The sequence below is a fragment of the Erythrolamprus reginae genome, chromosome 11 (assembly GCF_031021105.1).
Source record: "Erythrolamprus reginae isolate rEryReg1 chromosome 11, rEryReg1.hap1, whole genome shotgun sequence".
NCBI classification, from domain to species: Eukaryota; Metazoa; Chordata; class Lepidosauria; order Squamata; family Dipsadidae; genus Erythrolamprus; species Erythrolamprus reginae.
Window position 1 is genome coordinate 18633674 of NC_091960.1, and position 21493 is coordinate 18655166.

General features: G+C 43.7%; 1 protein-coding gene across 4 annotated transcripts in view; it reads left to right on the top strand.

Annotated features, from left to right (window-relative positions):
• TCEA3 (transcription elongation factor A3) overlaps positions 1-20387 on the top strand; it is a 60414-nt gene extending 40027 nt beyond the window's left edge. For 2 of the 4 annotated variants that reach the window (XM_070764527.1, XM_070764530.1), the window contains 3 exons: positions 483-638; positions 1475-1693; positions 15094-20387. In XM_070764527.1, the coding sequence (XP_070620628.1) occupies positions 483-638; positions 1475-1693; positions 15094-15183 (465 nt within the window). In that variant the 3' untranslated portion in view covers positions 15184-20387. Of the gene's footprint in view, positions 1-482; positions 639-1474; positions 1694-1964; positions 2265-2303; positions 5410-15093 lie in introns of those variants that run through there. The other 2 variants (XM_070764528.1, XM_070764529.1) reach the window with 2 other exon arrangements.
• The last annotated feature ends 1106 nt before the right edge of the window (positions 20388-21493 follow it).

A 21493-nucleotide genomic window follows, 5' to 3' on the forward strand; every position in this document is an offset into this window, starting at 1 on the left:
CTGAGGCAGGGCTATCGCTCTCCATCTCCTGTTGATTGGCCCAAAGCAGGGGTGAAATACTCCCGGTTTGCTCATGCCTACTGGTCATAGGAGAGCCGGTCACGAAGTGAGTGTGAGGCTCCACCCACCTGCCCAGACGCCACCATTTGGGTTCTTTGATCCTCTACAGCATGTGGGTAGGTGGGCGGAGCCTCAAGCTCCCTTCCTGACCAGCTCTCTGATAACCGATAGGCACAAGCAAACTGGGAGCATTTCACCCCTGGTCCAAAGTTATACCTAACACCGCCCCGAGTCTTTGGAGAGGGGCAGATATAAATTCAATAAAACAACAATAACAACAACAACAACAATAATAATAATAATAATAATAATAATGTAAGACTAGAACTCACAGTCTCCTGGAGTTTTTTTGCCTGGGGTTTTAATCACCACTAGACCAAACTAGTCCAGACTAATATCAACATCATTCCTTGATGCTGCCACATATCTACCAAGAACTGAAAAGCACAGATATGAAATACCGCAATCGAGTGAGGAGCAGAATCAGCAACCTGAAGGACCCCAAGAATCCTGGTTTACGGCGCAATGTGCTGTGTGGAAGCATCCCGCCAGCCCTAATTGCAAAGATGACGGCAGAGGTCAGTAGAAAGAGGTGGCGTGTTGTTTTTCCCAGGCTTGTATAATACAAATAAAACTTGAATTTAACAAATCAGTTTTGGGGGGAGGGAGGAAAGGCCTGTTAAATAAGAGAGGGTGTCCCCAGGGCACTTATGCAAAAGCTGGATATTGTCACAGTGATTAGCTTTACTATGTGCAAAATCTGTTGTATCGAGATCTGACAATCAGATTTTAAAGCTATCTTGTTTGTTAAGTTGATTACCTTACTTTAAGTCTTCAATGGCATTTTTAAATGTAAATATAACAGCTGATACATGACAGTTATTGCATATCTGGGTTCATGTAAATTTTATGCTGGTCATTTGACGTGCCATAGGTTCGCCATCACTGATATAAGTAGTGACTTACTACTTGACTTACAACCGTTAGTTTAGCAATCCATTTGACGCCAAAAACAAACAGGCTACATTATGGGTTAGCTCAGCCATTGTTTTTTTCCTGCTGCCCAGTTGATCTAAGTCTTTTAGTCTCTCAACTCTAATCCACAAATTAAGACCTCAACAATTTGTGACTGTGTCCATACCCTGCTTTTAACCTTTTTAAAGTATGCATTTTCTGGATTGCATAACCCATTCACTAACGAAGTTTGCCTAGCAAGTCACACACACCCTCGCCCCTTCAAAAAAATTTCTAACCAAGGTTTAAAACCAAATGGACCATTGCATGCCAATGCTTCCACTGGCTTTCGAACCCAGCAAGATGTAACTCCGATGAAACCTGCCTAACTAAACTGACTCAGTTGCAGTTGAATGCTAAATACAATGCTGAATACAATTAATGCTGTTGTGCGTTGCAGGAAATGGCTAGTGATGAACTGAAGGAGCTAAGAAACGCCATGACCCAAGAAGCAATCCGAGAGCACCAGATGGCAAAGACAGGAGGTACCGCTACCGACCTCTTCCAGTGCGGAAAGTGCAAGAAAAAGAACTGCACCTATAATCAGGTGCAAACCCGGAGTGCTGATGAGCCCATGACAACTTTCGTGCTCTGTAATGAGTGTGGCAATCGCTGGAAGGTTTGTATTGTTGCTAGTAAATGCTTTAAGCTAATAGGCCCTCAACCTTTTAGGAAATGTTGTGGCCCACCATTGGTTGGGGTAGTTGGTTCCAGAGAGCTGGGGCCACCACAGAGAAGGCCCTCCCCCGTGGTCCTGCTAGTCAGCATTGTTTGGCCAGCAGAAGCCAGAGGCCAACCTTGTGGGTGCTGATCGGCCTCTGGGAAGTAAGAGGCAGAAGAGGGGTGGCCTCAATGATCTAAAAGAATGCAAATTATTGTCTGCTGTCCAGCTGTCTGCAGGAAGTATAAATCCTTTCCCATCATCCAGTCAGAGCTGAAGAAACGCCTTGAAAGAAAAACCAGAAAGTCCTGTTGCCTCTTGAAAGTAAAATAAAAGCACTTTTGGGACATTAGGGAGCCCCAACGATCCCGCAGTTCAACCCTGAGCTACAAATATTCTCTCCCATTGGCATTATGTTTCCTTACATGCGCTGGTTCCACACCTTTCTTATTTCATAAGGAGCTTGGCTCATGCCCAATTTAAGTCAACTGCTGCTGGTGCAGAGTGGCAAAACATCTGGATTGCAATTTCCTGCATTATTAAAACAGAAAACATTTTGTTTTTGCAGTTCTGCTGATGCTCTTTGCACTCAAGTGCCAGCACCACGAAGATGTTATTGTACCTGTTGCAGCTGAAGAGATAACCTTTGAACTGTCCAACAGATGAAATAAAAGCAGGGAATGAAAAACAGCAGGCAAAGGTTGAAATGCTGAAGTTTCAACCTCCGCTCCATCAGATATCTCTTAAAAAACAAATACGTAGTTGGTTTGAATGACTTTCTTAAATGGAATCCTATTTTTTTACTCATTCAAGCTGATAGATTGGTGCCTTCATATTAACACTGAGCATAGAAAAGAAGGCCAGCAGATTGTGGGTTGTTTCCTGCTTTTGTTTTGGGGAAATGTAAAATTTTTCCATTCTTAAGGCTGCAAAGATTGGTTTGGCAGTGCATGCGTGGGCAATGTCTGGCGATGTCTCCAAAGCAGAGAAAGTTTCTGATGTCATGGGCACTGGGGTTTAGAAGTCCTGGCTCGGTGATCCACAGCTTATTTGAATCACAAAGTGTTGTTTGTTGAGGCAAGTTGAAAGCAACATTTAAAATCAGCGACTATAACAGCAAGGGAGGAAAGAAGGATGGTGTGTGTGCAGTTCTGTAATCAGAAGTCAAAAGCTGCAAACAGAGCTGGCATCTAATACAGGGGTGTCAAACTCAAGACCCACAGGTTGGATTTGGCCTGCAGAATGCTTAGATCTGCCCTGCGGGGCCACTCTGGATACAGTGAGGGACCGGCCTGCAGTGCCTTTGCTGGCAAAAATGGGCTCCCAAGTTCGGTTTCTGGCTGCAATGCAACCTGCCAGCAAAATGGAGCTTGGGAGAGCCACGTGCTCCATTTTCACTGGCAGAGGGTTGCAGGAGGCCGTCGCAGCTGAAAACTGAGTTTGAGAGCCTGTTTTTGCCAGCAGAGCGCACAGGCGGACCCAACATGAGTGACATCGAGCTGGCCACACCCACCCTGGCCCCTCCAAGGTCAAACACAAAAGCTGATGCGGCCCTCAATGAAATTGAGTTTGACACCATTGATCTTGTAGAAGGTGCATCGAGGTACAGCCTTTAATTGGATGGATTGGTTGATCCTCTTGGCATTTCCATCCCCTGCTTAGCTCAACAATGAGCCCAGAACCCCTATTTTATTTATTTTGCTAAGCTTGGGATGTATTTTTTTGGGCAAGAGAAGTCACCTGACGTCAGGAAATAGACTTGAATGGAAAGACCATCAGCCAGGGCTTTTCTCTTCCCATTTTTTGATTCTATGCCAGTGATGGCAAACCTTGTTTTCCTCAGGTGCCAAAAGTGCATACATGTGCGCTATTGTACTTGCGTGAATGGCCCATTTTCTGACTTCCGGTGGGTTCAGTAGGTACATGTTGTGCTCTCCCCAGGCTCCAGAGGCTTCCATAGATTCTGGGGAGAGCAAAAATGCCCTCCCCTGCCTGCCCAGAGGCCTTCTGGAAGCCGAAAATGCCCACCCAGAGCCTCCGCATAAGCCGAAAATCAGCTAGATGGAGTGCACATGTGCGCTGGAACTAAAGCTAGGGCAATGGCTTGCATGCCAGCAGATATGTCTCCACGTGTCGCCTGTGGCACATGTACCATAGGTTTGCCATCACTTCTCTATGCTCTTAGCTACCCATTTTATTTTTTTGTTTCCTATCTTGTGATTTTCGCAGAGGCTAAATCAAAGCTTTGATCCTTTGGTGTTGGCACTGTCACTCCAAATTCTCCCAAAACTGCCTTTCTTTTGTAATCCTTTACAGGAAGCGATTGTTACAGGTTGAATCTGCATGTGTGCTTCCTAGCACCAGGGGATGACCCATCTCATCCCCTTCCTGCTCCTTGTAAAGATAGAATCAAATAATAACAAATTAATCATGACAGATTCAGGGTCATCCAAGTACACCGAGAAGCTGGTTTTGAATAGGCAACTGTTCTTGTGATACTGTGTTTCCCTGAAAATAAAACCCTGTCTTATATATATTATTCGAACCCTGAAATAAGCGCTTGGCCATATTGCCATGCACTCAAAAGCCTGATTGGGCTTATTATCAGGGGATGTCTTATTTTGGGGAAAAACAGTACCTATTTTAGAAAAGGATGTCACTCATTGGATACAAGGCGGTTTTGAATCCTCCTTTAATGGATTTGATAATGGATCAGAAGCTAGTTTCATCTACTTCGCCATTTTGGACATTCAGTTGCTATGTGGGCTTGTAGAATTGCCCTAGTTAGCATGGCTATTCTGGGTCCGTGTTTCTAGAGGGCAGTTAAATTGGGGTAAGATGAACATTGTTTTGTAGGGAGAGAATTATATCTGGGAAGCAGCCCTAGTACATGCAATGGGGATGTAAAATTATTCAGAATGGCAGATAATTTCCTTTTTATAGTTTTGCAATTAAATTACCCAGGATTTTGAGCCAACAAGTGAATACTTCTAGGGTGCTTGGGATGTCTGACTTTGCTCAAATTCCACCTCTGCCTAGGAGGTACAGAACTAGTAACAAAATGTGTACAGCTATTGCATGATGAGGAATTTCCTCTTTCATTACTTTAATGTTATTTTTTTTCTTATTTTCAAATGACTTTATGCCATGTAGAGCAAGTACAGTGGTACCTCTACCTACAAATGCCGCTACTTATTAACTTTATTGGATAAGAACTGGGTGTTCAAGATTTTTTCCCCCTCTTCTCAAGAACCATTTTCCACTTACAAATCCGAACCTCCAAAACTGTAACTGCAAAAGGCAGGGAGAAACCTCCGTGGGGCCTCTCTAGGAATCTCCTGGGAGGAAACAGTGCCGAAAAAGGCAGGGAGAAGCCTCTGTGGGGCCTCTCTAGGAATCTCCTGGGAGGAAACAAGGCCTCCACCTTCCCTGTGGGTTCCCCCATTGTTTGCTTTTACATTGATTCCTATGGGGAAAATTACGAGTTTGCGGAGAGCGGCGGCATATAAATCCAATAAATCTAATCTAATCTAATCTACTTCTTCTTACAAACTTTTCTACTTAAGAACCTGGTCACGGAACGAATTAAGTTCATAAGTAGTAGTACCATTGTACTAGAATGGTCCAAAGCAGATACCCAATGGAAAGAAGTAAACTGAATTCTCACCTGTCAATTATGGCTCTGTCCATTCTTGGGGCATGGGAGTTTCTACATCAGGTCCTCCAAGTACAACTGGGGTATTTTCAAACATGAGGTTCTATAATACCCATTGTATAATATCTGTGGCTTTGCAGTCAGGGACCACAACAGAACGACAGAATTGGAAGGCACATTGGACATCTTCTAATCCAATCCGTTGGTCAAACAGGAAACTGAGGTGTCTCCCAGGGGCCACTGCCAGCAGGGACAGGAGGCGGATTACAAACATTGTTGAGGCTGTGAGTAAAGGTAATAACGTTGATGTGGTGGTGCATCTTGGCACAAATGATTTGTCCCAGAGAAATGTTAATGTAGTAAAAAGAGATTTTCAATGTCTAAGTGTGGAGCTGGGTAAAATAACTGATTCAGTGACTTTCTCAGAGGTGTTACCGGTTTGTGGCCAAGAGGATAAAACAATGTGTATCAGAGAGTTTAATGTGTGGTTAAGGCAGTGGTGTAATGCTGAAGGTTTTGGCTATGTAAGTCATGATGTCAGTAGGTGGTCTAATAGGGAGTTGTTTAAGAGGGATGGTTTGCATCCATCATACATAGGTACCCAGGTGCTCGGTGAGGAATTCAGAACTTTTTTGGACAGGCATTTAAACTAGGTAAAGGGGACAGAGATGTAACTGATGTGGGTGATTTCTGTCCCCGACCAATGAGGATAAAGCAGTTTTTGGAAGCTTATGAAAAGGGAGTTGCAAATGAAATAGATGTAGTTGTTGATGATAAGGGGCAGACTAATAATGAAAATAATGTTCTTCGGGTAATGTGCACGAAGGCTCGAAGCTTGAGCAACAAGCTCTGTGAATTAATGGCCATAATATATAGAGATAATTTGGACCTGGTTGCCATAACTGAGACATGGTTTAAGGATTCTAATGAATGGGAAATATCCATACCAGGATATACACTGTATAGGAAGGATAGAATAGAGAGAAGGGGAGGTGGAGTAGCCATTTATATTAAAGAAAGTCTAAAAACAACACTAATTCACAATACATGTCAAGATCTAGAGACTCTCTGGATTTGCATGCAAAATAAAGAAGGTTCTGTCATTACAATTGGGGTGATCTATAGGCCTCCAGGGCAATCCGAGGAATATGACAACAAGATGGTGGATGAAATTACCCAAATGGCAGTAAAGGGAGATATTGTGGTTATGGGTGATTTCAACACGCCTGATGTTGACTGGAATATCCCCAGTGCCCTTACATGCAAAAGTAAGAATATAGTAGAGGCCTTTACAGGAGCAGCTCTGGCACAGCTGGTTAAGACACCAACTAGAGGGGAGAATATTCTAGATTTAGTTTTTACGAATGGGAATTGGGTTTCAGATGTCAAGGTGGGAGAAAATTTAGGATGCAGTGACCATCTATGTTTGTGGTTTGATGTAAAAACTAATTGTGAGCAATCCTATACTGCAACCAAAGTATTGGATTTCAGAAAAACAAATTTTAATGCAATGGGGGAATATTTAGAAAATGAATTAAAGGGGAGGGATAAAATGGCAGGAGCGAGCACCCAGTGGACTGTATTAAAAAAGGCCATCTTAAAAGCCACTGGACTGTATGTAAGACAAATAACTAAAGGTAAAAGGAAGAAGAAACCGCTATGGTTTAGCAATGATGTAAGGGCTATAGTCAATGAAAAAAAGGCTGCCTATAGGAGGTATAAAGAGTCTGGAAGTATAGCTGATAGGGAGGTGTATAAAATGAGACAGAAGGAGGCGAAACAGATAATATATGCTGCTAAAGCCTCAAAAGAGGAAGAAATTGCCAAATCTGTAAAGAAGGGGGATAAAACCTTCTTCAGATATATTAGTGATAAGAAGAAGAAAAACTGCGGCATCACGAAACTTAGTACCGGGAATAATACATGCATTAATGGGAATAAGGAGATCGCTGACCATTTCAATAGCTACTTCTGTTCAGTTTTCTCAAAAGACACCGTACAAAATAATACTATAGAGGGATATAGCATTGCTTCCAGCTGTACGGATTCAGCTCCAGTGATCTTAGAAGCCGATGTCTTAGAAGAACTTGAACGATTAAAGATAAATAAGGCAATGGGTCCAGATGGCATCCACCCCAGAGTTCTTAAAGAACTCAGATCTGTCATTACTACCCCCCTGACTGATTTGTTTAACCAATCCTTGTTAACAGGAGAAATTCCTGAGGATTGGAGAATGGCCAGTGTTGTGCCTATTCACAAGAAGGGCAGTAGAGAAGAAGCTGGTAACTACAGGCCAGTTAGCTTGACATCAGTTGTAGTTAAAATGATGGAGACTCTACTCAAAAAGAGGATAAATCAGCACCTAAAAAACAATAACTTATTGGACCCAAATCAGCATGGCTTTACTGAAGGCAAATCATGTCAGACTAATCTCATTGATTTCTTTGACTATGTCACAAAGGTGTTGGATGAAGGTGGTGCCGTGGATATTGCCTACCTGGACTTCAGCAAAGCCTTTGATATCGTTCCACATAAAGAGCTGATAGATAAATTAGTGAAGATTGGACTTAATCCCTGGATAGTTCAATGGATTTGCAGCTGGCTGAAGCATAGACATCAGAGAGTTATTGTTAATGGCGAGTATTCTGAGCAGAGTCAGGTTACAAGCGGTGTGCCGCAAGGGTCTGTTCTGGGTCCTATTCTTTTTAATATGTTTGTGAGTGACATAGGGGAAGGTTTGGTAGGGAAAGTTTGCCTATTTGCCGATGACTCTAAAGTGTGCAATAGGGTTGATATTCCTGGAGGGGTCTGTAATATGGTAAATGATTTAGCTTTACTAGATAAATGGTCAAAGCAATGGAAACTGCAGTTTAATGTTTCCAAATGTAAAATAATGCACTTGGGGAAAAGGAATCCTCAATCTGAGTATTGTATTGGCAGTTCTGTGTTAGCAAATACTTCAAAAGAAAAGGATTTAGGGGTAATGATTTCTGACAGTCAAAATGGGTGAACAGTGCAGTCAGGCGGTAGGGAAAGCAAGTAGGATGCTTGGCTGTATAGCTAGAGGTAAAACAAGCAGGAAGAAGGAGATTATGATCCCGCCATATAGAATGCTGGTGAGACCACATTTGGAATACTGTGTTCAGTTCTGGAGACCTCACCTACAAAAAGATATTGACAAAATTGAACGGGTCCAAAGACGGGCTACAAGAATGGTGGAAGGTCTTAAGCATAAAACGTATCAGGAAAGACTTAATGAACTCAATCTGTATAGTCTAGAGGACAGAAGGAAAAGGGGGACATGATCGAAACATTTAAATATATTAAAGGGTTAAATAAGGTCCAGGAGGGAAGTGTTTTTAATAGGAAAGTGAACACAAGAACAAGGGGTCACAATCTGAAGTTAGTTGGGGGAAAGATCAAAAGCAACATGAGAAGAACCGTTGAAACTTACCTGAACGGTCTTCTCGATGCACTGCAAGGAGAGTCCAACGTGGGTAATTCTCCAGTCTCATTGGAGGGACTGAGTTTTAATTTAAATATTATGCAGGCAACGCCCCCTAGCCCCCCAGTCATAAAAAAACGAAGGAGCAGTAAACTATAACTTTTTATTAAACAACTGGAAGGCAACAAGCCCGGCCAAATAACTTAAACAATGTCAGGAAGAAAGCCCTTGGTCCACCAAACGGGTGGGTTTTGGACTCTCCTTGCAGTGCATCGAGAAGACCGTTCAGGTAAGTTTCAACGGTTCTTCTCCAATGCACTTGCAAGGAGAGTCCAACGTGGGATGTACCCAAGACATAATAAACGGGAAGGAAACTAGGCCCAAGGGCGTTTAAGTGGAACACACCCTCTGCAACACCCTCCTCCCAAAGGCTGCTTCCGCAGAAGCGAAAGTGTCAATTCGGTAATGCTTGATGAAGGTAGAAGGAGCTGCCCACGTGGCTGCTCTACAAATCTCTTCGATCGAAGCTTGTGTTGACCAGGCTGCCGAAACTGCCGCACTGCGAGTCGAATGTCCTGTTATTCCCTGAGGGATCGCCTGTCCTGATGCTTTATAGGCCTCAGAGATGCAGGCTCTTATCCAACGACTAATAGTCTGTGAGGACACCTTAGTGCCCGTGCCGTGTGAAGAGAAGGAGACAAACAATGCTTCCGATGATCGGGAATGCTGTGTTCTACGAATATAAATTTTGACCGCACGTCTCACGTCCAATTTATGCCATCTGAGTTCAGATGGATGTGTGCCATGTGTACAGAAATCAGGCAATACTATTTCTTGCGCTCTATGGAACCCCGAGTTCACCTTGGGGATGAATGACGGGTCCAACCGAAGGACCACTCTATCCGGATGGAACAGACATAGGTCAGGTCTCACTGATAGGGCTGACAACTCCGACACCCTTCTGGCCGAAGAAATAGCAACTAGAAAGGCCGTTTTTATGGACAAAAAGCGCATTGATACCGTCCTCAACGGTTCGAAGGGTGGAGCTGTCAAGGCCTTAAGTACAAGTGGGAGGTCCCAAGAAGGGAATCGATGAATAGTAGGCGGTCTAATATTCGTCGCTCCCTTTAAGAAATCCCGAATCCAAGGGTGTCGTGACAAAGGCCGGTAGTAATCTGGACTTAAAATCGTTGACAAAGCGGCCACATGGCGGTGCAAAGTGTTAGGAGCCAAACCTTTATCCAATCCCGCCTGAAGAAAGGTTAAGACAGTCCCTGGCAAGGCGGCTAAAGGGTCGATTTCCTGGACTCCGCAGAAAGTACAGAAGGCTGACCAGGTGGACTGATAAATTCGCCTCATAGCTGGTCTACGTGCAGCCTGCATGGTAGCTATGACCGTGTCAGGGAGATGAAGGCGCCTCAGCCGGTCCCCTTCAAGTGCCACACGGTCAAGCTCCACCACTGGGGCTCCGGGTGCGCAATGCACCCCTGGCTGAGGGCTATCTGATGGTCTGGGATTCTCCAAGGAGGGGAGATCGACAACTCCGTCAAGTCCGAGAACCAAGCCCGTCGAGGCCAGAAGGGAGCTACTAGTAGTACCTCGGCACGTTCCTGTATGATCTTCTGTAGGACTCTCTGGAGGATGCGAGTAGGCGGGAACGCATACAGGAGTCCTTTTGGCCAAGGAAGGCGCAGCGCATCCACCCCCTCCGTACCCAGAGATGGGAACCGGGAAAAAAAGCGGGGCAGCTGCGTGTTGTGGCACGTTGCAAACAGGTCCAGGATCGGTGTGTTGAACCGAGTTGACAGGGTTCTGAATACAGCTGGATCCAATTTCCACTCTGCCGGGTCCAGAGTTTTGCGGCTCAGCCAGTCCGCCCATATATTCTCTTGGCCTGAGATGTGCTCGGCTGAGAGAGAGGCCAACTGGACCTCTGCCCATCTGAACAGAGTGTCGGCCTCCTGCATGAGGCGTCTGGACCTTGTCCCGCCCTGGTGGTTGATGTAAGAGCGAGCGGAATCATTGTCCGTTAGGACCAGGACATGGCTGCCCTGCACCAGGTGAGAAAAGCTCAGTAGGGCCAGGAACACTGCCCTCAATTCCAAAAAATTGATGTTGATGTTTTCTAAATCCCGAGGAGTCCACAGACCTTGTGCCACACTGGATGAAAGGTAGGCACCCCACCCGAACAGGCTGGCGTCCGTTGTGAGAGTGATGAAGTCCTGTCCTTGAAAAGGAGACCCCCTCTGAATGGCGGTTGAAGTCCACCACCGCATGGATCTCCTGACCCCTGCCGGGAGGATCACCTGTGTCCTGGTATGGCTGGTTTTCCTCCTTTGGTAGGGTAGGAGGAACCATTGGACGGAGCGAATGTGTAACCTGGCCCAGGGAACCACATCTATGCAAGAGACAAGCGTGCCCAAGATCTTGGATAGGAAGGCCAGGGAAGGTCTTGGCTGAGATGACAGTGTCTGGAGTAGATTCCGGATATTGTCCTGTCTGTCCTCTGATAGGAATACCTGGCACATGTCCGTGTCTATGAGGGTGCCCAGGTGAGCCAATCTGGTTGTTGGTGTTAAGTGACTCTTTTCCAGGTTTATGGTAAACCCGTATGTTCGTAGGGTAGCCAAGGTTAGTTGGAGATCTCGTTGTGCCCAGTCCCGGGACTTTGACAAAATTAGAATGTCGTCGAGATATGCCATGAGGCGCACTGACCGGTGTCTCAAGGTGGCCGTGAGGACGTCCAAAAGTTTGGTGAACGTCCTCGGCGCTGATGACAGGCCAAATGGCATTGCTCGATATTGGTAATGAGATCCGTTCACGAAAAAACAGAGGAATTGTCTGTGCTCTGGTAATACCGGTACATGGAGGTAGGCCTCCTTGAGATCGATAGAGGTGAGGAGGTCTCCTGGCCGTATTGACTGCAGAATAGACCTGAGGGAGTGCATTTTGAATTTTTGATAACGCACATACAGATTCAACCGTTTGAGATTTAAAATCAAACGGACCCCGCCCGAGGACTTGGGGACTAGGAAAACGATTGAATAGAATCCTTTCCCCCTCAGGTGGAAGGGGACCTCCTCTATCGCTTCTATCTCCAAGAGATGCTCTATTTCCCGGTGTAACAGCGCCCTCTTTTGGGGATCTATCACCTGAGGACAAGGAAGGAATCTGTTTGGGGGTACACGGAGAAAATTTATCCGCAACCCCTGAGTTGCTGTGGCAACTGCCCAGGAGTCGAGGGAGGCAGTCTTCCAGGTGTTGGCGAAGTAGAGGAGCTTGCCCCCCAGAGGGTAGGATTCTGTAGAGTCATTTCCCTCGTTTGGACCCCTTGAAGTTTGAACCTCTGTATGGACGGCGTCCCTGCTGATAGGGTCTTCCTCGGTCCGCGAAGTACGGTCTGTCCTGACGGAAGCCTCCCTGATTGAAGGAGCCCTGGGTAAAGGTCCTCGAACCCTGAGAGACGGTTGAGGAGGGCTCGGCACGAAAGGACTGCCTTCTATAGAATGGTGTGAAACGCCTTTCTCCTCTCCTGTTGGATCTGGGAAGAACTTTCTTCTTGTCCTTATCCTCGATAAGGACTTTTTCAAGGGAATCGCCAAACAACTTTTCCCCTTGGAATCTGGCTGAGGCAAGGCGCCATTTTGATTTTACGTCCGCCTGCCAGCTTCGCAGCCAGATTAATCTCCGGGAGGACAATGAAGATGCTAACGCGTGAGATGCAAACTTGGCCGCATCCATTGTTGCATCTGCGGAAAACTCCGTAGCCGCCAGCAGTTTATTTAAATCTTGGCGGAGCTTGCTATCCTCCTGGCTCACTCGTGATTGTATGTCCTGTATCCACAGGATAGTTGCCCTATTGAAAAATGAGGCAGCCGAAGCGGCACGTAAGGCCCAGGCTGCCATTTGATGGGTCTTCATCACTATAGTCTCGGCTCTTTTGTCTTCCGCCTTCAGGCCATCAGAAAACTCAGATGGAACCAAGGCGGTAGATACCAAACTTGCCACAGGGGTGTCTATGGTGGGAGGTGTCAAAAGGGATTCCATCTCCTGATCGAAGGTGTAGTATTTTCGGTCAATCATAGAGGGCCCCTGTGCTGCTGCTGGTGCTTCCCAAGGTTTTTTAATATTGTCTAGGAAAATGTCAGATGAGGGGATGGTTTCTGGTTCCTTCTTTGGCACTGACAGCAAGACCCCTGTTGAGGCCTGTGCGGTGACATCCTTAGGCAACTTCCCCTCTCCTGCCCCTTCAAAAACCAGCTTAGCCTTATTCAACATGATTCGGAAAAGAGAAGGCTTGAACAGGCCTACAAGGCTTGGTGGTTCGGGTGGTTGTTCATCCCCCGGTGATGCCCTGAGCATAAACGTTGCTGATTAAGTCCTGGAGGTTCTGGGGCATACTTTGCCAGGTGTTAAAAGAGTTCCTCAGACCCACGGCGGAAGGAGTAAAGGTGGCCATGGGCTGGTTAAACTGCACTTCCTGGCCATATTGAGGTCCCGTTGTTAATAGGGGGCGTTCAGGCGACCAATCATGCTCCGTAGCCGAGCCTGCTACCCCCGCTATGCCGGTTAGGGGGGAGGCCGGAGGGGGAGTGGGTCCCATAATGAGAGTAGGCTGAGGCAGCTGTGCTGGCTGCTGTCTCTGGGACAGTTCTAATTGCCTCTCGAGTGCTCGAATCCGCTTCTCAGCCTCTTTAAGGGAGGCACTCTGAGAGGATTTTGCCTTGGATTTTTCTGAATGAGGCTTGTCCTTAGGGGTACCGGGCCTGATTGAACTGGCCACCTCCTCCCCTGAGTGGACTGAATTGTCCGCCATAATAGTACACTCACGCACGGGTTGTCCGGTAAACCAAAGGCCCAGCTATGTCGCAGCAGAGAAGAAGAGCTGTGTACAACTGTCTCTATCTGCATGCCAAGCTCGACTGCGCGTTACCAGGCAGACTAGGGGTGTGGCCTGGGAGCCTTCCCGCTCCTCTCACCCCCTTGGCAATTACGTCGCACTTGGCCGATTTAACAAAAATGGCCGCCGCGCCATCGTCATGACAACCGGCGGGCAACCAAACAGTCGTTCCCGCCGAGACTTTGTGAGGAATAGGCCTGCCAGCTTTGAGTAACGCCGTCCTGGCGTTTTATAGCTCTGGCGGCCTTTCTCCTCCCATTATAGCCCCTGCTCGGCTGAAGCTCGTTACGGTCGCCTGATCTCTCCGTTTTTCGGCTCTGGTAATCTCTGTCGGGCGGGGCAGGCCCCTCCTGACGTCAACCGCCTCCGACACCGGGAGCGACCTCGGGGGTCGGGAACCCGGCCGCTCTGTCAAGAAATTACTTTTTCACCCCCCCCACGGCCGTTTCCAAGGGCCGATGTGAGAAAGGTAGGAGGGGGGGGCAGAGCATGACAGTCCAGTGCACAGCACCCACGGAGGGCCTGGTCCACTGCCGTAAGGGAGGGAGCCTGTCTTCCATAAAAAAACCTGCAAAACATAAAGAAAAGATAGATTAAGAAGCATTAGTAACAAGAAATACAACAATATTTAATCATATAAAAATTACTAATACTTCAGTACAGAGAAAACTCAAAAAGGTCCCTTTACTGCGACTGAGTTTTCATGACTGGGGGGCTAGGGGGTGTTGCCTGCATAATATTTAAATTAAAACTCAGTCCCTCCAATGAGACTGGAGAATTACCCACGTTGGACTCTCCTTGCAAGTGCATTGGAGAAAATATTATTTTACTGAAAGAGTAGTAGATCCTTGGAACAAACTTCCAGCAGACGTGGTGGATAAATCCACAGTAACTGAATTTAAACATGCCTGGGATAAACATATATCCATCCTAAGATAAAATACAGAAAATAGTATAAGGGCAGACTAGATGGACCATGAGGTCTTTTTCTGCCGTCAGACTTCTATGTTTCTATGTTTCTATGAAACCTTATACCAGTGGTTCTTAACCTCTAGTCCATGGACCCCATGGTGTGTGTGTGAGTGAGTGAGTGAGAGAGAGAGAGAGAGAGAGAGTGTGTGTGTGTGTGTGTGTGTGTGTGTGTGTGAGAGAGAGAGAGAGAGAGAGAGAGAGAGAGAGAGAGAGAGAGAGAGAGAGAGAGATATGTCACAGGGGATCCACAAAGGCTTGTTAAGTCTTGGTGGTGGTTGGCCATAGCCTGTAGCCATGAAATATATCTAAAAGAGGGTTCAAAATGATTGATAAGCAACACCTTGTTTGTTTGTTTGCTTGTTTGTTTGTATGTGTGTTGTGTTTAGATTCCTATGCTGCCCATTCCTGAAGAACTCAAGGCGGCTTACAATGACATAAAAATACAAATACAATACAATAAAAGAAATCAAATATAAAAGTCTGAAACTATAACTGTAAAACTATAAAAAAAATGTAAAACTTACATTAGAGAACCATTTTTCAGCTGTGGCGAGGAGGGCGTTTGCCCAGGTTCGCCTGGTGCACCAGTTGCGGCCCTATCTGGACCGGGACTCACTGCTCACAGTCACTCATGCCCTCATCACCTCGAGGTTCGACTACTGTAACACTCTCTACATGGGGCTACCTTTGAAAAGTGTTCGGAAACTTCAGATCGTGCAGAATGCAGCTGCGAGAGCAATCATGGGTTTCCCTAAGTATGCCCATGTTACACCAACACTCCGCAGTCTGCATTGGTTGCCAATCAGTTTCCGGTCACAATTCAAAGTGTTGGTTATGACCTATAAAGCCCTTCATGGCATCGGACCAGAATATCTCTAGGACAGCCTTCTGCCGCATGAATCCCAGCGACCAGTTAGGTCCCACAGAGTTCTTCCGCACAAAGCCTTCTTTGCGCATGCGTCCAGAGTAGACGCTCCCACGGAACGCTCTCCAGATGTGATTAGAGAAAACAAATCTTAACCCTCAACAGCCCTCTCAAGCTAAGTGAAAGTGATTTAAGAGTTAGACAACTTGAAAGAGACTTCGAAAACCTGCTTGGATCAGCTAAAAAGAGGAGTTATAGACCAGAACTTCACTGTTAAAAAAGTGAGTAAAACGACCAAGGGAAAGGGTGACTATCCCAGATCTATGGGAAAAAATGGATACACTCCTCCAGGCATTTACTAACGTGGGGCAACAACTTAAAGAAATGCAACTAGCCATGAAAGAAATGACAGATGGCATGAACAAACTGAAAGTTCAATCCAAAGATCAGGAGATAAGGATCTTGAGACTGGAGGCTGATAGGAAAAAACAAGAGCAGCGTATAAACAATTTGGAGGACCGGCAGAGGAGATCAAACTTACGTTTGAGGGGTTTTAAGCAGGATTTTGGTGAAAATAAGAAATTAATCCAATTGATTTACCAATGGTTCCTGGAAAGTAAAATTACAGTGGACTTGGATGAAATTGAGAGAGTCCATTGGGTTTATGGTCCTCGGAATTTAGCTAATCAAAAAGATATTGTGATAAGATTTGCCTTGGAGCGGAGAGCAGAGAGCAGTCGAAGTTTTTACACAGCTTAAACAAACTGCAAATCTTCATTATAAAGGCTCTCCTGTCCGTGTCTTGAAAGATTTATCTCCCCAGACGCTGATGTTAAGAAATCAGATAAGTGATGAATATGCTCCATCAGAATAATCAGCGTTACACATGGAAACTTCCAGCCACGATTCTGATTTTCAAAGATGCCAAGACTTATTCTGCGAGCTCCCTGGAAGAAGGAATGCAAATGCTTCGACAGCTGGGAATAAATCCAGATATAAATCACCAAGCAATGTCAACAAAAGATACAATTAGAGCTGAAGGGGGAGAAGCAATTCCTCTGCTATCTACAGGAGATCCCAGCAGCCAAGAGAAGGAGGAAAGAATCATCGCATTAGAAAAGGAACTAGCTTTACTCCGAGAAAAGGGAAAGAAGGAGGAGGGATGCGTCACACGCCAAAAGAAGAAATAAGAAACAAGTATTGCATTGTATAACTGGTGTTGTTCCCAGCTGACTAACTTTTTGGGTATTTTTTTCCCTTTAATATCTAAAGGAAGGAATGGGGGGGGGGGGTTGAGGGTTACTATTTGACTCTTAAAGGAGTATTTTTGTTAGAGCGTACTAGAGGGATAGCAAAGCCATGGGTGCCTCTCGGAGCCAATGGAGTTTTCTTCCATTGATTCCCCCCTGGGGGAATGTTGAGGGAGGGGCACTTGGGTGGGGGTTCAAGATTATAAATGGAGAATCTTCCAATATGCTTCGCTTTACAGAGGAGAGAAACATAATTAAAAGGAATGGGTGATAAAGTTCTGATGTCACTAAATGTAAACGGTTTGTCGTCACAGATCAAACGTTACAGAATCATGAAACTGGCTAGGGATAAAAAAGTAAACTTTCTATTTTTATCAGAAACACATAAGGGGAGAAAAAGAAATGATAAATTAACAAACTGCAAGGATTGGGGAAGAATATATGAGTCAAGAAGCAATAATAATAAAAGTAAAGGAGTCGCAAATAAAAGAGTTCCTTTTGAATTGACCCAGACTAAACGGGACAAGGAGGGAAGGATGTTATTTGTTAAAGGAAAAATGAATAATAAGGTAATAACATTAGCAGTAATTTATGCCCCAAATGTAAACACAAAGCAATTTATATTAAATACAAAGCATAAATTGAATAACTTTGCAGAAGGTACAGTGATTTTGGCAGGTGATTTCAATATTGAACTGATAGCAGGGAAACAGGGAAAAAACAATTTGCCATTAAATAAATTAGGTATGATGGATCTTCATGCCGAAGCGACAAATAGAGCCACGTTCTATTCAGCTAGGCATAATAAGTTTAGCTGCATCGACTATATATTAATGAACAAAATCGGGAATGCATATCTTAAAAGAGTTGAAACTGAAAGCATTTGGTTATCTGACCACGCCCCATTATTAGCAGTAATTGTATTTGACTCAAACAATAAACAAAAAATATGGAGATACAATCCTATTGTGTCAGGAAGAGAAGAAAATAAATTGAAACTTCAAAAAGAATTGATTGAATATTTTAAAATAAATGACACGGCAAATATGAAGCAATCAACAATTTGGGATGCACATAAGGCCTTTATGAGAGGGAATTGTATCAGTACCGAAATTTATATTAAAAAAAAATGTGAGACAGAAAGGAAAAAATTAATTAAAGATATTGAGTTAACTCAAGAAAGATTGAAAAGTACAAGAAATGGGGAGTGGAACAATTTACTAAAAATTAAAAAAAACCAGACTTTTTTTTTTTGAAAATAAATTTATTAAATATATACAATAAAAACCAAATACAGAAAGACAAAAGAGATATGCATATTGTACATTTTTTACACTCTACTTATGTAGTAAAAAACAACAACAGACTTATGGATGAACAAATATGGAATAATATGAGATTGATTGTAAAGCAGAAAATTTTGGGATGGGGCAATAAATCAATGAAACAAATTATTTTAAAAAAAGAAAAGAAAAATCTTGTATAGTTGCTTTAAGGGATAAAAAAGGTGTTACAAAACGTAGTAATGATGACTTGCAAAAAATAATGAAAGAGTTTTATGAGTTATATAAAAAAGATCAGATTATTTTGCAAAAGATAGAGACTAAGGAGAAATTAACTGATGAAGATAAACAAATGTTAAACGGGACAATAACAAATGATGAAATTATTAGAGTTGTTAATGGACTGAAACCTGCCAAAGCTCCAGGCCCAGACAGACTTACGGGGGAATATTATAAGACTTTTGGGACTCAATTATTACCTCATTTGGGGAAACTATTTAATAACATACTTCAAACCTTCAATATTCCACAGTCATGGAAGACATCCGAGATCATCACTATTCCAAAACCAGATCAGGATTTGTTAGATCCGGGATCCTATCGCCCCATCAGTTTATTAAACCAGGACTATAAAATATTTATGAAAATTATAGCAAATAGGATAGAGAGTATCTTACCAAAAATAATTGGTGAAGATCAATATGGATTTGTTAAAGGAAGAAAAATTCACGAACCAATTAGAAATGTTGTTAATGTGTTACACCATGCTAGCACTACCAAAAAGAAATTATGCGTTTTGAAGTTAGATGTGTACAAAGCATTCGACAAAGTTAATCATAATTACCTGTTTCAAATTTGTAAGGAATTAAATATGGGAGAAAATTTCTGTCAAATTATAAAAGAAATTTATAAGGATAATATGGCCTATATTAGGGTAAATGGAAATAGAACAGAGAAAATTAATATCCAAAATGGAACTAAGCAGGGATGTCCACTTTCCCCCATCCTGTTTGCAATGGCAATTGAGGTTCTAGCAAATAAAATTAGAGATGATAGGGATTAGAAGGGTTACCGAATTGGGAAACTCGAATTGAAATTAAATCTCTTTGCAGACAATGCCATAATACTGTCTGAAATCCCCATTGAAATGATGCGAAAATTAATGGTGGTACTTCAGGAATTTAAAGACCAATCAGGTCTCTCAATTAATATTGAGAAATCAGAAATATTCTGTTTGAATATAGGTCCCAAAGAGCAAATCGAGATATGAAAAAACTCAGGATTGAAATTAGGATGTAAAAAAATGAAATATTTAGGAATTTGGTTATTTAAAAACCCAAATAAAATTGCTGAGGCAAATTATAACTTAATATGGAAAAAAATGCAAAAGCAAATTTAAAAGTGGAAAGATAAAAGTTTGAGAAAAATGGCCAAAGTAAGAGCTCTTAAAATGATGATTATTCCAAAAATGATGTACTTATTTCAAGTTTTACCAGGTACCTTCCCAGGAGTAAAATTAAGGGAATGGGACACTAAAATGAACTATTGGATTGAAGGAAATAAAAAACCTAGAACAAGGAAACGATGGCTGATTGCCAGAGAAAAAGATGGAGGATGGGGGTACCCAAATTTAGAATTATATAGAGAGGCATTTCAAATAGAAAGATTAATGGAATTACAATTACTGACAGAAAAGAAGTGGGTGAAACTTGAAAAGGAGATTAACAACGTTAAAAACAAAGAAATTTTATTTAAAAAATGGAGTAAAATAGAAATCAATAGATTAGCCGATCCTTTGAAAGCAGCTGTAGATATTTGGTCAAAATGGCAAGGGAAATTAGCAAATAGGAATTCAAAATTATCAACGTTGCATGTTTTGAACTAAAATAATGACATTAACCTAGATAGAGTTATAAAGGAATTAAATGATAAAGGCATAATGAGAATAGAACAATTATATGAAACAGATGGAAGAGTTAACAGAACTCGCCTCGAATGGTGGCTGGGCCAACAAAAATGGTTGCAGATTAATGCAATATGCAAATATTTGAATAAAACGGAGATTAAAGAAGCATTTTTAAGAGAAGAAAACTGTCTAGAGAAAATACTGAAAGAAAAGAGTAATGATTCAAAAGGACAGGCTAGTAAGATTTATAGTATGTTATTACAAGTGGAAGAGGAAGTGATTAAAGGCTTAACAAGATACTGGCAAAACGAATTACAGATCAATGAAAACGAGATGGAAGAAGTAGTTGAAAATATATATAAGATAAAGAACACAAGAATTAGAGAAATGAGAAGGAAAATTTTACACAAATGGTACTTCACGCCAGTAAAACTAGCACACTTCCAGAGGAAAGGAAAAGGAAACTGTTGGCATGGTTGCCAAATAAAAGGAGTTTTTTTGCATATGCTTTGGGAATGTGCTGAAGTTCAAAAATTTTGGAAGGAAGTACAGAATGAAATTAACAATATGTTAAACATTAATTGGATAATTCAACGAGGAGCTCCGGGAGTTGAAACGCCAGAAGAGACGTCTAGAGAAGCGATGGAGGAAGAGTAAGTCCGAATCCGATCGAACACTTGTAAGAGCTCATATTATGACTTACAAAGTGGCACTCAAGGCAGCAAGATGCGCGTATCATGCCACCTTGATTGCATCCCACCCGGCCGCTCTGTTTAGGGTAACCCGCTCCCTTCTTAACCAGGGGGGAGTTAGGGAGCCCTTGCAGAGTAGTGCCGAGGATTTTAACACGTTTTTCGCTGATAAAATTGCTCGGATTCGAGCGGATCTCGACTCCAATTGTAAAACAGAGTCAACTGACAACGAGTCAGTCGAGGTGACTGGGGCTAAACGTCTTTGTCCATCTGTCTGGGAGAAGTTTGACTTAGTGACACCTAAGGAAGTGGACAAGGCCATTGGAGCTGTGTGTTCCGCCACCTGTCTACTGGATCCGTGTCCCTCTTGGTTGGTTTCGGTCAGTCGAGAGGTGACACGGAGCTGGGTCCGGGAGATTGTCAACGCCTCCTTGGGGAGTGGGTCCTTTCCGGCTCCTTATAAGGAGGCACTTGTGCGCCCCCTCCTCAAGAAGCCTTCCCTGGACCCAGCCATACTCAATAACTACCGTCCAGTCTCCAACCTTCCCTTTATGGGGAAGGTTGTTGAGAAGGTGGTGGCACTTCAGCTCCAGCGGTCCTTGGAAGAAGCCGATTATCTAGGTCCTCAACAGTCTGGATTCAGGCCCGGCTACAGCACGGAAACTGCTTTGGTCGCGTTGATGGATGATCTCTGGCGGGCCCAGGACAGGGGCTTGTCCTCTGTCCTGGTGCTTCTTGACCTCTCAGCGGCTTTCGATACCATCGACCATGGTATCCTTCTGCACCGACT